At 39.7% G+C, this 17,093-nt stretch overlaps 1 protein-coding gene and 1 non-coding gene across 3 annotated transcripts; one reads left to right on the forward strand and one right to left on the reverse strand.

Moving 5' to 3' along the window:
* Window positions 1–1,537: 1,537 nt before the first annotated feature.
* LOC118491922 lies at window positions 1,538–1,644 on the reverse strand. Its single transcript, XR_004892367.1, has one exon. It is a non-coding gene; the product is annotated as a small nucleolar RNA R71 (small nucleolar RNA).
* A 5,311-nt stretch (window positions 1,645–6,955) lies between these two features.
* Window positions 6,956–10,640, forward strand: LOC118491103. Of its 2 annotated transcripts, none has more exons than XR_004890373.1 (3): window positions 6,956–7,823; window positions 8,941–9,027; window positions 9,984–10,640. XR_004890373.1 is itself a non-coding variant. In XM_035988567.1 (3 exons), exons 1-3 carry the CDS (start codon window positions 7,465–7,467, stop codon window positions 10,017–10,019), a joined length of 471 nt encoding a protein of 156 aa, XP_035844460.1. In that variant the 5' UTR covers window positions 6,956–7,464; the 3' UTR covers window positions 10,020–10,327. The 2 variants fall into 2 exon arrangements, 1 of the variants encoding a protein (XP_035844460.1); XM_035988567.1 differs by having other exon boundaries at window positions 8,952–9,027; window positions 9,984–10,327.
* The last annotated feature ends 6,453 nt before the right edge of the window (window positions 10,641–17,093 follow it).

Raw genomic sequence — 17,093 nt, forward strand, 5'->3', positions numbered from 1 at the left:
CAAACTCTTTGACCCCCTCATAAGTTAACTACTATTAATACTATAAACCGGTTATTTAGGACTGTATCCCTGCTGACTCAGACTACTTAGCCGAGGGTAACGTCACCGCCGAAAGCGGGGCCTACCACAATTTGCATTAATAACTTAATTCATTATCTTTCAATAATCCGACCCTTTAGGATTGTATCCTTGCTGACTCAAACTACTGGGTTGAGGGTAACGTCGCCTTCAAAAGAGGGGCCTACTACAATAACTAAGATAATCTCTTAAACAAGTGCAAAAGTGCGAAAATAATCAAAGGTTATACTAACACACGTGTCGGATCCAAGTGATTCATCTTGTCTATCTGTTTTTATTTTTATTTTATTTTTCAGCATTTAGTTAGTTTTTATTTTTCTTAGTTTAAAACATTTTTCTCACTTTTTGATTTGATTAGACGTTGAGGATAAACCGGTATTAAAAGCTCTTGTGTCCTTGGACGACCTCGGTATCTTACCAACACTATACTACGTCCACGATGGGTGCACTTGCCCATATGTGTGTTTAGTGTTCGTAAATATCGTGTTTTATAAATTTAAAACTTGGCTAAAAGTGTAAAAATGGGCTTAAATATACATTTAAAATATATTACACTACACACGCATCAAGTTTTTGGCGCCGTTGCCGGGGACACAAGGATTTTAAGAAAGTTAGGAATCAACGGCCTAATCATATTTTTATTTTTTCTTTAATTTTTAGGATTTTTCGTAGATTTTCAGCTTCTGCAGAGCTCAGCACGGGGTCGTGCCTGGTCGGACACGGGCCGTGCCCAGCATCGTTACTGGCAGTTTTTGTTTTACAAGTTACAGAAGGCTGACCACGGGGCCGTGCCGGTGCAACACGGGGCCGTGTCCAACTTCCAGTAACTGGGATCTGGAAAACAATCACTGAAATTCCGACCACGGGCCGTGTTCGCTCAACACGGGGCCGTGGTGAACCTTCTGACCAACATTCTTTTCTGTTTTTATTGCAGGACTTGGAACCCGACGCCAACCTCACGTAGTGTATGAGCTCCAGTTCCAATAAAGACATAAAAGAACCACTAGAAGAACCCGAACGCTTTCTCAGAAAAAGGTTAAAAGCCAAAAACCAAGAGAAGGTTTCGGGTGATCCACCTCCAATGGCGGACCAACGTACCCTTATGGATTATCTACGACCCACCGTAGGTAATCTAGGCGCCGCTATCAATGCCCCGAATGTCGAAGCCAATAACTTCGAACTTCGGCCGCATTTGATACAAATCCTCTAAAACTCCGCAACCTTCCACGGGCTTGCGGACGAGGATCCCCATCTACATATAACTAATTTCTTGGAAATATGTGATACCTTTCGGATCAATGGAGCATCAAACGACGCCATCCGCCTCCGTATGTTTCCCTTCTCACTAAAAGACCGAGCGAAAGCTTGGCTCAACGCCCTCCCAGCTGGATCGGTAAACACCTGGGATGAACTAGCCCAAAAATTTCTATATAAGTATTTCCCTCCTGCTAAAACTGCTAAGTTAATGGCTGAAATTAATACATATTCACAAGAGGACGAGGAATCCTTATATGAAACTTGGGAAAGGTTCAAGGAGCTATTACGCAAGTGTCCCCATCACGGCCTCGCAATATGGCAACAAGTATCCACTTTCTATAATGGATTGTTGCCACACACTAGGCAGACACTTGATTCTAGCTCCGGGGGACTTTTAGGTAATCGACGCCCACACGAAATATATAATCAAATTGAGAAAATTGCTCAAACCAATTTTCAATGGCACACCCCCCGGGGAAATAAGTCTATCGCCCCGGGCGCCCATAAGGTCGATGAAAGCATTTCTTTACAAGCCCAAATCGAGGCCCTTTCTTCAAAGATAAAAAAATTGGAAATGACAAAAACAGTCTCGGTTATGGCTTGTGAAGGGTGTGGTGGGTCACATGAAAATTGGAGTTGCATGAAAGAAACAGACGATCAACAAGAAATGGTAAACTACATTGATAATAGACCTAGGCCGTCGAGTCCCCCAACGGGAACTTACAACCAAGGATGGCGAAACCACCCAAACCTTGGTTGGAGGGAACCCGGCAATAGTTGTAACCAACAAACCCAACGAACAAACTTTCAGCAACCAAGAAATGAGTCACAAAATTTCACTCAACAAAGTGGACGAGAAAGGCTCGAAGATACGATATCTCGCCTCGTCTCCGACACTGATAAGAAAAACTCGGAAAGATTTCTACAATTAGAATCAAATTTTAGAAATCAACAAGCTAGTATTCAAAACATAGAAAAACAATTAAATCAAATAGCTCAAAATTTTTCCGAGAGACCGCAAGGCGCATTACCTAGCAATACCAAAACAAACCCAAAAGCACAAGTTCACCTCATCACACTACGGAACCGCACCGTAGGGCCTGCAGAAGTGATGCCACCAACGGAGGAAACAGTACCCACACCTCTGCAGGAAAAGGACTCCCCTCCGTCACCAGAGCCTACCAAGGCTCCTCGAGTTCCATACCCCGGTAGGTTAATTCGTCAAAAGACCAATGAGCAATTCGCCAAGTTCGAAAGTCTGTTAAAACAATTGCATGTCAATATTCCTTTTATCGAAGTCCTAACTCAAATGCCCAAGTACTCTAAATTCATGAGGGACTTCCTTACACATAAAAAGAAAATTGAAAACTTGCAATTAGTCAATTTAGGCGAAGAATGCTCTACCCTCGTACTCAATAAACTTCCCCAAAAGAAAATCGATCCCGGAAGCTTCACGATTCCTTGCTCAATAGGGGAATCACCCGTTCGTAATGCCTTAGCCGACCTTGGAGCTAGCATTAACCTCATGCCCTCATCAATGTTCAAAAGACTCGGCTTAGGAACCACAAGCCCTACAAAAATGAGCATACAATTAGCCGATCGATCCATCAAATTCCCACAAGGTGTCATCGAGAATGTCTTGGTAAAGGTAAGCAGATTCGTTTATCCAGCTGACTTTGTCACACTCGATATGGAGGAAGACACCGAGGTCCCCCTTATACTAGGGAGACCCTTCCTTGCCACCGCCCAAGCAGTGGTGGATATGAATGATGGGACACTCACCTTGAGGTACGGGGATGATAAAGTGAAGTTCGGGGTTGGGAAGAGAATAGAGGACGACGACCCGGTCAATTACATGAAGGTTATTGATTCAAGCTTGGATGCTGCTCTCCGACGGTGTAACATGGGACGCCAGACATCCCACTCAGAAAACATATAACCTCGCATTGGGTCTAGCCAAGGACCCTTATAAACGTGGCGCACCACGGAGGCATTCCGCGGAACTATCCTTAGTTTAGTTTAATCTTTTAATTTTATTCTGCAGAATAAAACACACTCATGGTGGTAATGGATGAAAAGGGGAACGAGAAAAATGGACCCATGCACAAAGAACAGAGCAACCCGACACAAATCTCCATCACAGAAGGCTCAACACGGGCCGTGCCCAACCAACACGACCCCGTGCTGAGCCACCTGCAGAAAAACACCCAGTTCAGGTAACTGGACACGGGCCGTGTTCAGCGGGCACGCCCCCGTGTCCAGGCTTCTGTTTTAATTCTTTAATTTTTGTTACTGGCACCTGACCACGGGGTCGTGCCCGGTCACCACGGGGCCGTGTCCAGGATGCCAGTAACATAAATCTTTGCTTTTTAACCTACTTTTACACATTATAATCAACCAAAAACCTTATTTTTGGACACATTGAGGACAATGTGTAATTTAAGTGTGGGGGGATGCTAAAACCTTGAATTTTGCAAATCCTAAATACAAGCCTTACACAAAACTCTATTGGAACCGCTAAACACCCCAAATTTTTTCAAAAACTTTTTCATTTTTTTTTTCATTTACTTGTCTTAGTTTAAGTTGGGAATAACAAGTTCTGAAAAGGTTATATTTTTACAAATTTACAACCGATAGCGTCGTGATAACAAAGAACCAACATAAGAAAATTACGAAACAGCATAACAAGTCTAGTTAAAAATTCGATTATATATACTTGATCACATTAAAAACCCATTCCCACAAAAGTGAGTTTTGAGCCTTTATTGAGCATAAAGATATACATATTTAGACTAAATGCTTATTTTTCGTTTCTTGTGTGAATAGCCGCTTGGTTCTTACAACTCTAGAACTTGCCACGACAATACATTCCCGGTCCTTACCAACTTAAACCCAAGTAAGTAAGTGATGGAGGCATTAGGACTAACCATATTTTTCTTTCTAAACCATTATTTTTCATTTTTTTTACCACCTACCCAAAATCCCCCTAGATAGCCCCTTTAAGCCTAAACCTTTCATTTCATTACCCCAAAACCCTTTTTACCCACCAAAAACCCTTTTTATTTTTTACCCTTTATTTTAGTAACAAGCTCGGTTTTTCGTAAACTCGCCTTTTTATGTGAAAAAAAAATGATGAAGTCAAAAACAAACAAAAGCTATATAAAAGCTTGTTTGGAGAAATACTTCAAAATAAAAAGTCACTAAAAACAAGGTATGTCACGAAAACCGACGCTTTTTACGATTTTCGACTTTTTTTTCTAACTAACCCAACCAACCACCTTTAACCCAAGCCTAACCCTTCACCCCAAAAGTCCTCTTGATATTTACAAAGGTAAAAAGTTAAAAAGGAGGAGGATTGATTACTTGGCAAGCCTATGGAAGGCGTAAGTTCCATGCCGCTCTCGAGTGATTCACTAAAAATTACACCTTCGACCGAGTGTTGAGTGATCCCCCGCGAGGTATGTGAACTTGTATATAAATGGAATTTTAATAAGGCATGCTATGCCCAAATAAGTAATTTATCTTATGAAACGTTCAAAATAAATCATAACGAATAGGATTGTAAATAAATAAAAATAAAACTTACAAAGACCTTGGATTCCCGACACTCTAGGACAAGCTAAAAACTTTCTCTTCTACCTATTCCATTTGGGAGTGTAAGCCACATTTAAAAAAGTTTTGCTTGAGGACAAGCAAAAGTTCAAGTGTGGGGGTATTTGATGTGTGTAAAATGCAACATATAAATCACATCAATTAAGGCATAAAACTAACCCTTTTTAAGTACTAATGTTGGAAAAAGAGTGTTTTTGTCTTCCTTTTGTATTTTCAGGATGAAATGAGCTCAAAATCACAAAAGAAGCAAAAAGACAACTAATTCTAGCATAAATACAAGAAAAGGAATAAAAGTAGACTGCCCGGACCCTCAACGGCACCTCCCAAGGCAAAGAAGAGAAAACAGAAGACTGAACACGCCCCGTGTCCAGCGAACACGGGGCCGTGCCCAAGAAACAGCAGAAAAGACAAACCAGTAGAAGCTTCCATTGCCCACCACGGGGCCGTGTCCAGCGGGCACGGGGGCGTGGTGAAATTACAGCAGGCGCATTAATTGTAATTGCGAATTACAATTAATGAAGAGAGAGAATGTCAGACGGGCACGGGGGCGTGTCCAGCGGACACGGGGCCGTGCCCAGCCTTCTGTTCAGCCTATAAATAGGGGTGCTTGGTTTCATTCCATCTCATCCTTTGGCACACCACCTCTCTCACACTCCATCCACCACCCACCACCACCATAACACCATCATCCACCACCATCATCCATTGTCCATCGTAGAGTGTGTGAGTCGTCTTGGGATCCAAGATTGATCGTAAGAGTTCTTGACAATCAAGGCCATGTTTGCCTAAGTCTCTTACATCACTTGGTGAAGACAAGTGTTTAGTATAATACTTTTTATTTTTAATCTTTTGCACTTTTTATTTGGTTTTGTATTAATGACTTTAATAACTAGTTACTTATGTTGAAGGTGATCTTTCCTTATCGTTTGTCCGTGGTGTCTTGGCATTATTTTACTGTCTATATAAAATAAAAGATTTTCACCATTCATATCTCCACGGTCTATATGGAGGTATGTTGGCTACCTAGTCGGGGGTTAAGGGAATGGTTTGGTAAGGGTCTTGCCCATGTTCAGCGTTTAGAGGTCCTGCTTGGGACCTGGGTCAAATTTAGTAGGATCTCCTTCAATGCCCATAGGTATTGGATGGCGGGGATCCAAACTCTTTGACCCCCTCATAAGTTAACTACTATTAATACTATAAACCGGCTATCTAGGACTGTATCCCTGCTGACTCAGACTACTTAGCCGAGGGTAACGTCACCGCCGAAAGCGGGGCCTACTGTGACAACCGGTAATTAACGGCTCCTAATTACGTGATTAACGAACGTTTACGGCGGTAATAAATAGTGTTTAAGGCACAAATTAACTCGATTAGGCTATTGGAATGCCTAGGAACGCTTATCTGACGTTACAGTGCACGAAAGGTAATTTTTGGGAAATCTGCTGAGCTTTAACGGTAACAAACTCACACCGTACAAAATACTGACAATGCCAACAAATACGAACGGTATACGTATAATTTAAACATAAGGATTTCGTTTTGCGAAATATCCATGCTTTCGAACGACACAAAACGCAAACGTGAACGAAAAACGCGACTGTAGGAACGCATCGACAACGAAATGGAAGCAACGGAGACGCGTATTACCTTCAATACGAAAATTTTACGTTATATTTTGCTTCGTAATTAAATTATAATATCCTTAGTCGAACCCGGATTAATAACGGCAACAACGCGATCTTACGCGATTATTATCGTAAACGACAAACAAACACGCCAAACGCGACTACCGATCATGTTTCACGTGTTTAATACAAAAATTAAAATTTATGACGTTACGGAGAGTTCGGGTTTTTATAACGGGTTTCGTAGGAACTCACGGGCCACTAAAAACACGAGGTTGTGCTTGTGGGCCTTGGGCCCAAGCCCAAAGCCCATTAAAACAACCCTAAGTATATAAGAGTAGATTAACCCTAAATCTACACATATCATCGGCCGTTTACATCATTTTCCTCCTATCTCATTTTATGTCCTCTATATCTAACCTTATCCACACCCCACCATCTCAAAATACAAAACACAGACAAATCAAAATCATAAAACCCTGCCTGCCTTCCCCTTCTCTCTCGATGTATATATATCAACACACAGATCCCCTCAACTCACTGAAGAACCGGTGATTACCGGTCGACTGTTCACGACAACGGAACTAGAGCCGCCGCTCGCGGCGGCGCACAACGACGGAACGAGAGAGACAGATCGAAGAGAGAGAGAGAAGCACGGAGAGAGAGAGAGGGGAGACGGAGAGGAATGACGGAGCAGGAGCGGCTCCGCCGCTAACGGCGATGGCGGCGGCGTATGGCGGCAGTGAACGTCGGCGACATTATTTTTCCGGTAAACCCTTCACTCCCAACACTTTTTATTTCTTTAAAAAAAAATCTCCCAAAGTTCTGTGGATCATCACCATGAGATTTGATTTTTTTTTTCTCTGATGTTGATGATGATGATGGAGAGGGGATGGGGGTGCGACGTGGAAGTCGCGACAGACACAGGTCCATCGTACGGCGACGACCGGCCGTAGTGGTGCCGGTGACGATGATGGTAATGGCGGCAGTAGTACTGGTGGTTTCGGTTCAAGTTGGTTCGGCTCGAGATGGTCAGACCTTGTCAAAGAAAAATTTGGTTCAAGTCGGGTTTCGTTTCGGTCAACAAACAAACAACTGGTGGTTGGTTCAGATTACGACTCGGATCAGTTTTGGGTGGTTCGGGTTCTCGGCGCGGTCAAAGTCAGTCAACGAAAGTCAACTGGTCAAACCCCAGTCAACGGCAGTCAACTGCCGGTCAACAGGTCAAACGTGGTCAACACGAAGGACCCGGTAAAGTTTTAAGCGAAACAAGTTATTATACGTTAGTTTAGACTTTAGATTTTTCTAGACTACGCGAAACCGAGCTCGATCCGATTAGTTCACGCTTATACATTAGCGACTTGTTAAATTCTTGGCGTTTTTGCTGAAATTTATATCTATATAGTGTTTATGTTATTGGAAAATTGTTGAAAATTATTGTGTTTTGATCAAAATATCGACACTTTGGATGTCGAGGTTATTCTAAAAACAGAGGAAACTCTGTCCGTTTTTCGTAAAAAAAAAAAAAAATCGAAATACAAAACATTTGTATCTTATAAACGACACTTATCGGAAACAAAGTATTTTTGTGAAATAAGTATAAAGTATATTTACTTTTGGCAATATTTTATAACTTATAAAACGAGATTATAACTTTTCGACAACAAACGAACTACTAACCAACGATACCCAAATACTTTCTAAAATAAATAAACGTCTATATTTATTTCAAACGTCGAGACTTCCAAACACTTTTATAAAAGAAATACGATGTTTACATTTATTCCGAACGCCGACATTCCGAGTATTTTCTATAATAATATATAAATATAATTTGTGTACTTATTTCAAACAACAGAATTCGAAACTTATATTTCGAACGTTTAGTATTCGGAAATCGTATAAGATAAATATAATTATTTATATATATTTCGATCTCTTAGAACCCGAATATTCTCATAACATGAATATAGTCGTTATATTCATTTCAAACGCCAATATTTCAAATATATATATATATATATATGTGTGTGTGTGTGTGTGTGTACATATTTATTTTACATCTTACAAAAACTACGACGAGAAGTACGTTGATCCATCCACGTATTTCTAATTCACGACAACTAACACGACTTAGTATATTTATAGTTAAATATATAAATATATATATTCTATATCACTCGGAAACTAAGCCGTTTCCGAGACTTAGCGTCATCCCGATTATGAATGGGATCAAATAACCATAGTTTGGTTATTTCAAACCAAAATAATAATACCTTCGTAGAGTCGTTTTGTTAATGACTCGGTAGAGCTCGGACACGTAGTTTAACTACGTTTAAGTTAGAAACTTATAAGTATTCCTTCGTAGGAATGTCACAGTTATACGCTAGCGATTCACGTTCTTGGAACGGCACTACGGAAACACGCTAGGCTAGCTTTGCACCGGAATGTCAAGGTGAGTTCATAACCCCCACTTTTTACTGTTTTACATTTTTTTTTATAAATGTTTTCGGGGGTGGAAAGACATGCAAGTTTTTGCAAAAGCAAATACTATTTTGATGAACGAAAACACATATTTATAAACCATGTTGCAAATGAATTTCAATGAACTCGAAAGGTTTACGAAAGGTTTATACTAAACATACCGGTTTTACAAAACGTGCATGATTTTTATGACTAGTGACGAGAATGTCCTAGTTACAACAACGGGACTGGGTTGGCCTGCGTACGAAAAACGAGACAACTCAGTGAGATCATGTCCCCCTTTTCTTTCAACGTTTCGGTTTACAACTTTCGGGGGGAAATACATGTGAAACTTAGGTATGATTAAGTTATGGAATGAACTCTTAGATCATGTGAGCATAGGCTGTAACTGAGGTGCCATTAATCCTTTTGAGGACCAAGGAACAAAGGTTAGATCTAATGGGTACGGGCGAGCCCCGCTCACGGTCCATGGGTGACCACTTAGAGTGCTGTTGTGTCCCAGTCGAGGTTATTCGACACTAAAAATTGCCTACGCGGGTTGAGTACCTCCTATGTCGTCGCATATATTAATGTCCTCGCGAAACATTAATGATCAACATGTTCATAGACGCTTTTCATACCAACTTACAACACTATAACTTTCATATGTTTTTAATATTCACTTGACGCAAACTCATACTACATGTATTTACAAACTTTGATAACGTTTTCAACTTATGTACAAGTAAGAGGACGTGTTGGTCCTGCTTACAAAGACTCTCGTGGGCTAGACTCACAGTTTTCATATATCATGCCGAGAAAATGATTTTACTATATTTTCTCAACAACTTTTAAACCGGTTATCAAAAAGATTTATTTTAAATCTTTTCAAAACAAACTATGAACTCGTTCAACTTTATGTTGACTTTTTCGCATGTTCTTTCTCAGGTTGCATTTTTCAAAACTACGGAACGGTTGGAATAGGAGAACCCATGGGATTTCGAGCACTTAGCGGGCGTTCATTGTTTAGAAGTCTTAGCTTATTTGCTTCCGCTGTGCAATGAAGATACCGGTCCAGTCACGCCAGCTCTGATATTTCGGGGTGTGACAGATTGGTATCAGAGCTATAGGTTTCAGCGAATTAGGTTCTGTAGAGATACCTAGGCTTTAACCTTACTCTCATCTGGGGACTTAGATATCAAGAATTGAACACATACAGAACGCCTAAGACTCGAATATGGGTTTCCAACCGGTGCCGAAAACAATGAGTCAACATTTTTGGTTTTAAACATACACAAGTGTTGTGTTGGATACACGGTACATGAACCGATTACATATAGTAAGCAAAACTTTGAGAGTTTTGGATAACATGCATTTAGGACCTTTGGAAAACTTACGTCGAAACTCATTAAAGATCCTCACTTAGAAACCGTGACTAACAACTCAGGCAAACGCTATTATCTATTTGTCTATGCTATTTTAATTACCCGAGCAGGTAATCTACGTGGAACGAAACGCTAGGGCGCGAATACACGTGAAACTTAAACTATACGTCAACGGACGTTGAAATACATCACACACAACTTTCGAGGCAAGGCCTTTGGAAAAAAATGATTGAGCATGACAACAACGATGCTAACCCCGTCAGTGGGAGAACTACTGGTCGAAAGCGGCAAATTGGCAAGTGAACCTGCAAACGACACGAATCACACTGAGGTACGCTTAAACAAGATTTCATAACGATCGATGCTTAGTCTAAAGAGACTCACAATTGTTGGCGCTGCAAAAGAAGTCACATATCTTCGCATTTCCCCTACTTCGTTATGGCGGTTACGCTATGTTCGACATTCCATGGTAATGTCATGTAACAACCGGTCATCACACGAAATTCCAGGTAAGTTCCTTAAATTTCTTTTATTGAAATTCCGAATTTTGCATAGTGAGTAGATTTTCGTATTTCTACTCCCCCTAATGGTCATTTCATCACGGAGATTTTATTTCATAATAGCGAACACTCGACTGCTCCATTTCTTGACAAATTCGTAAGTTACACATGCATTGTTTGTTGCGCATGTGGTCAGTTTGATTTGTGAAGACCATTGGAGGGCTTCACTCCAAATTTTTGTTTCATCAAAGCTCAAATATTGTTTCGCTATACTTGATCTTTGCATTGTGATCTAGATGAACAACATTATTGCAAAGCGTTGACTCTTTGATATCGAGTCGACAAATTTCTTGGAAAACTCATTTTCTTTTGAATGGTATACATGGTTTTTCATTGTGGCCATGTCGAAACTATCTTATTGATACATGAATTTATTGTTGGATTGTGTTTCTACCAAGTTTAATTGATCGAACTTGCTCGTAATACACATTCGATTCAAGATTCCATATGATGGATTGTGGCCATCATATTCGAAATAATCTCAACAAGCACTTCATTTGGTTTGAACCATACATGCTTGTTTGGTCTTCGACTTCATTGATCATTTCTTTGATCACGATCACCTTGTGGTGGCATCTTTCACAAGTTTGAAGCTTGCGCTAATCTCGTTGCTCACATCATGTACAGATTTAATTATTTATTTGTTTAGTGATATTAAATCCGCTTGTTCGATTTATTGTATTAAATCAGTCCTAATGCAATTATGTGTTAACATAATGGTACCCAAGTTCGTGTTAAATATTCCGGTGTACCTCTTAACGTTTCTTTCACCATCGAGCAAATATTTTGTCATATTTATTGCTTTTTCATCTTCGCTCGAAAACATTAATTATTTGTTTCATTTTCAATTGAAAATCCTATGGGATTTGCTTGGAGCAAATATTCATAAGTATATCGTTAAACCTTCCATTTGATTTCAAACACGGTGATACTTGTTTGATCACCGTTATTATCGAATTATTTCATTCACTACGACACCTTGTGGCGTCGATATAAACTTGTAGCTTGGGCTAATCATGATCGAATGTTTCATGCGAAACACGGTGATACTTGTTCGGTCACCACTATTATCGAATTATCTCATTCATTACGACACCTTGTGGTGTCGGTATACACTCGTAGCTTGTGCTAATCACGATCAACTGCTTCATGCAAAACAACGTATGCTTTTCGTTTGACTAATCATTTAAATAGTCTTAATACAACTATGTATTAAGACGTTGATACACCAGGTTCGGTTGTATTTCAGTTCGGTGTATCCTTGCAATTCGATAATGTCAACACATTGATTTTATTCATTTAACGGTTCGATTGATGAACATTTTCATGTCTCTATGTCAAACGAATTTGTTGAATTCGAGTTTCATTCATACAACAACCAACGCAAGTTTCCGTTGGTAGTGAATTCTATTGTCTCAAAAATTGATTTGCATATTGTGAACGTTCAATTGAAATTCTACTGCTCGAAATTCCTCTTTTATTGAACCCCGTAAACTTGATCACATTGGTGATAGTATCACTACGCTTCGTTCACTTGACATGGATTTCTGGAACAAACTCCGTTGAAGCGCTGGGTTCTTATTGATGCAAAATGTCCTTTCACTCACGTAATCTGAATAAGTCTTGACTTAATTACGCGGTCATTCACTTTGGTATTATTTGGACTTACCTGAGAACGACACAACTCTAAGGAGATAACATAGTCTAAATTTCGAGGACGAAATTTCTGCAACATGGGGAGAATGTGACAACCGGTAATTAACGGCTCCTAATTACGTGATTAACGAACGTTTACGGCGGTAATAAATAGTGTTTAAGGCACAAATTAACTCGATTAGGCTATTGGAATGCCTAGGAACGCTTATCTGACGTTACAGTGCACGAAAGGTAATTTTTGGGAAATCTGCTGAGCTTTAACGGTAACAAACTCACACCGTACAAAATACTGACAATGCCAACAAATACGAACGGTATACGTATAATTTAAACATAAGGATTTCGTTTTGCGAAATATCCATGCTTTCGAACGACACAAAACGCAAACGTGAACGAAAAACGCGACTGTAGGAACGCATCGACAACGAAATGGAAGCAACGGAGACGCGTATTACCTTCAATACGAAAATTTTACGTTATATTTTGCTTCGTAATTAAATTTATATATCCTTAGTCGAACCCGGATTAATAACGGCAACAACGCGATCTTACGCGATTATTATCGTAAACGACAAACAAACACGCCAAACGCGACTACCGATCATGTTTCACGTGTTTAATACAAAAATTAAAATTTATGACGTTACGGAGAGTTCGGGTTTTTATAACGGGTTTCGTAGGAACTCACGGGCCACTAAAAACACGAGGTTGTGCTTGTGGGCCTTGGGCCCAAGCCCAAAGCCCATTAAAACAACCCTAAGTATATAAGAGTAGATTAACCCTAAATCTACACATATCATCGGCCGTTTACATCATTTTCCTCCTATCTCATTTTATGTCCTCTATATCTAACCTTATCCACACCCCACCATCTCAAAATACAAAACACAGACAAATCAAAATCATAAAACCCTGCATGCCTTCCCCTTCTCTCTCGATGTATATATATCAACACACAGATCCCCTCAACTCACTGAAGAACCGGTGATTACCGGTCGACTGTTCACGACAACGGAACTAGAGCCGCCGCTCGCGGCGGCGCACAACGACGGAACGAGAGAGACAGATCGAAGAGAGAGAGAGAAGCACGGAGAGAGAGAGAGGGGAGACGGAGAGGAATGACGGAGCAGGAGCGGCTCCGCCGCTAACGGCGATGGCGGCGGCGTATGGCGGCAGTGAACGTCGGCGACATTATTTTTCCGGTAAACCCTTCACTCCCAACACTTTTTATTTCTTTAAAAAAAAATCTCCCAAAGTTCTGTGGATCATCACCATGAGATTTGATTTTTTTTTTCTCTGATGTTGATGATGATGATGGAGAGGGGATGGGGGTGCGACGTGGAAGTCGCGACAGACACAGGTCCATCGTACGGCGACGACCGGCCGTAGTGGTGCCGGTGACGATGATGGTAATGGCGGCAGTAGTACTGGTGGTTTCGGTTCAAGTTGGTTCGGCTCGAGATGGTCAGACCTTGTCAAAGAAAAATTTGGTTCAAGTCGGGTTTCGTTTCGGTCAACAAACAAACAACTGGTGGTTGGTTCAGATTACGACTCGGATCAGTTTTGGGTGGTTCGGGTTCTCGGCGCGGTCAAAGTCAGTCAACGAAAGTCAACTGGTCAAACCCCAGTCAACGGCAGTCAACTGCCGGTCAACAGGTCAAACGTGGTCAACACGAAGGACCCGGTAAAGTTTTAAGCGAAACAAGTTATTATACGTTAGTTTAGACTTTAGATTTTTCTAGACTACGCGAAACCGAGCTCGATCCGATTAGTTCACGCTTATACATTAGCGACTTGTTAAATTCTTGGCGTTTTTGCTGAAATTTATATCTATATAGTGTTTATGTTATTGGAAAATTGTTGAAAATTATTGTGTTTTGATCAAAATATCGACACTTTGGATGTCGAGGTTATTCTAAAAACAGAGGAAACTCTGTCCGTTTTTCGTAAAAAAAAAAAAAAATCGAAATACAAAACATTTGTATCTTATAAACGACACTTATCGGAAACAAAGTATTTTTGTGAAATAAGTATAAAGTATATTTACTTTTGGCAATATTTTATAACTTATAAAACGAGATTATAACTTTTCGACAACAAACGAACTACTAACCAACGATACCCAAATACTTTCTAAAATAAATAAACGTCTATATTTATTTCAAACGTCGAGACTTCCAAACACTTTTATAAAAGAAATACGATGTTTACATTTATTCCGAACGCCGACATTCCGAGTATTTTCTATAATAATATATAAATATAATTTGTGTACTTATTTCAAACAACAGAATTCGAAACTTATATTTCGAACGTTTAGTATTCGGAAATCGTATAAGATAAATATAATTATTTATATATATTTCGATCTCTTAGAACCCGAATATTCTCATAACATGAATATAGTCGTTATATTCATTTCAAACGCCAATATTTCAAATATATATATATATATATATATGTGTGTGTGTGTGTGTGTGTACATATTTATTTTACATCTTACAAAAACTACGACGAGAAGTACGTTGATCCATCCACGTATTTCTAATTCACGACAACTAACACGACTTAGTATATTTATAGTTAAATATATAAATATATATATTCTATATCACTCGGAAACTAAGCCGTTTCCGAGACTTAGCGTCATCCCGATTATGAATGGGATCAAATAACCATAGTTTGGTTATTTCAAACCAAAATAATAATACCTTCGTAGAGTCGTTTTGTTAATGACTCGGTAGAGCTCGGACACGTAGTTTAACTACGTTTAAGTTAGAAACTTATAAGTATTCCTTCGTAGGAATGTCACAGTTATACGCTAGCGATTCACGTTCTTGGAACGGCACTACGGAAACACGCTAGGCTAGCTTTGCACCGGAATGTCAAGGTGAGTTCATAACCCCCACTTTTTACTGTTTTACATTTTTTTTTATAAATGTTTTCGGGGGTGGAAAGACATGCAAGTTTTTGCAAAAGCAAATACTATTTTGATGAACGAAAACACATATTTATAAACCATGTTGCAAATGAATTTCAATGAACTCGAAAGGTTTACGAAAGGTTTATACTAAACATACCGGTTTTACAAAACGTGCATGATTTTTATGACTAGTGACGAGAATGTCCTAGTTACAACAACGGGACTGGGTTGGCCTGCGTACGAAAAACGAGACAACTCAGTGAGATCATGTCCCCCTTTTCTTTCAACGTTTCGGTTTACAACTTTCGGGGGGAAATACATGTGAAACTTAGGTATGATTAAGTTATGGAATGAACTCTTAGATCATGTGAGCATAGGCTGTAACTGAGGTGCCATTAATCCTTTTGAGGACCAAGGAACAAAGGTTAGATCTAATGGGTACGGGCGAGCCCCACTCACGGTCCATGGGTGACCACTTAGAGTGCTGTTGTGTCCCAGTCGAGGTTATTCGACACTAAAAATTGCCTACGCGGGTTGAGTACCTCCTATGTCGTCGCATATATTAATGTCCTCGCGAAACATTAATGATCAACATGTTCATAGACGCTTTTCATACCAACTTACAACACTATAACTTTCATATGTTTTTAATATTCACTTGACGCAAACTCATACTACATGTATTTACAAACTTTGATAACGTTTTCAACTTATGTACAAGTAAGAGGACGTGTTGGTCCTGCTTACAAAGACTCTCGTGGGCTAGACTCACAGTTTTCATATATCATGCCGAGAAAATGATTTTACTATATTTTCTCAACAACTTTTAAACCGGTTATCAAAAAGATTTATTTTAAATCTTTTCAAAACAAACTATGAACTCGTTCAACTTTATGTTGACTTTTTCGCATGTTCTTTCTCAGGTTGCATTTTTCAAAACTACGGAACGGTTGGAATAGGAGAACCCATGGGATTTCGAGCACTTAGCGGGCGTTCATTGTTTAGAAGTCTTAGCTTATTTGCTTCCGCTGTGCAATGAAGATACCGGTCCAGTCACGCCAGCTCTGATATTTCGGGGTGTGACACCTACCACAATTTGCATTAATAACTTAATTCATTATCTTTCAATAATCCGACCCTTTAGGATTGTATCCTTGCTGACTCAAACTACTGGGTTGAGGGTAACGTCGCCTTCAAAAGAGGGGCCTACTACAATAACTAAGATAATCTCTTAAACAAGTGCAAAAGTGCGAAAATAATCAAAGGTTATACTAACACACGTGTCGGATCCAAGTGATTCATCTTGTCTATCTGTTTTTATTTTTATTTTATTTTTCAGCATTTAGTTAGTTTTTATTTTTCTTAGTTTAAAACATTTTTCTCACTTTTTGATTTGATTAGACGTTGAGGATAAACCGGTATTAAAAGCTCTTGTGTCCTTGGACGACCTCGGTATCTTACCAACACTATACTACGTCCACGATGGGTGCACTTGCCCATATGTGTGTTTAGTGTTCGTAAATATCGTGTTTTA

This window comes from Helianthus annuus, chromosome 4 (assembly GCF_002127325.2).
Source record: "Helianthus annuus cultivar XRQ/B chromosome 4, HanXRQr2.0-SUNRISE, whole genome shotgun sequence".
NCBI lineage: Eukaryota > Viridiplantae > Streptophyta > Magnoliopsida > Asterales > Asteraceae > Helianthus > Helianthus annuus.

Excerpts from the sequence above, each read along its gene's own strand:
- LOC118491103 (XM_035988567.1), top strand. The coding sequence starts at position 7,465 with ATGGGGGTGCGACGTGGAAGTCGCGACAGACACAGGTCCATCGTACGG. Across the intron at positions 7,824-8,951 it reads TGGTCAACACGAAGGACCCG|TTATACGCTAGCGATTCACG; the intron begins GTAAAGTTTTAA and ends GGAATGTCACAG. Across the intron at positions 9,028-9,983 it reads CTTTGCACCGGAATGTCAAG|GTTGCATTTTTCAAAACTAC; the intron begins GTGAGTTCATAA and ends GTTCTTTCTCAG.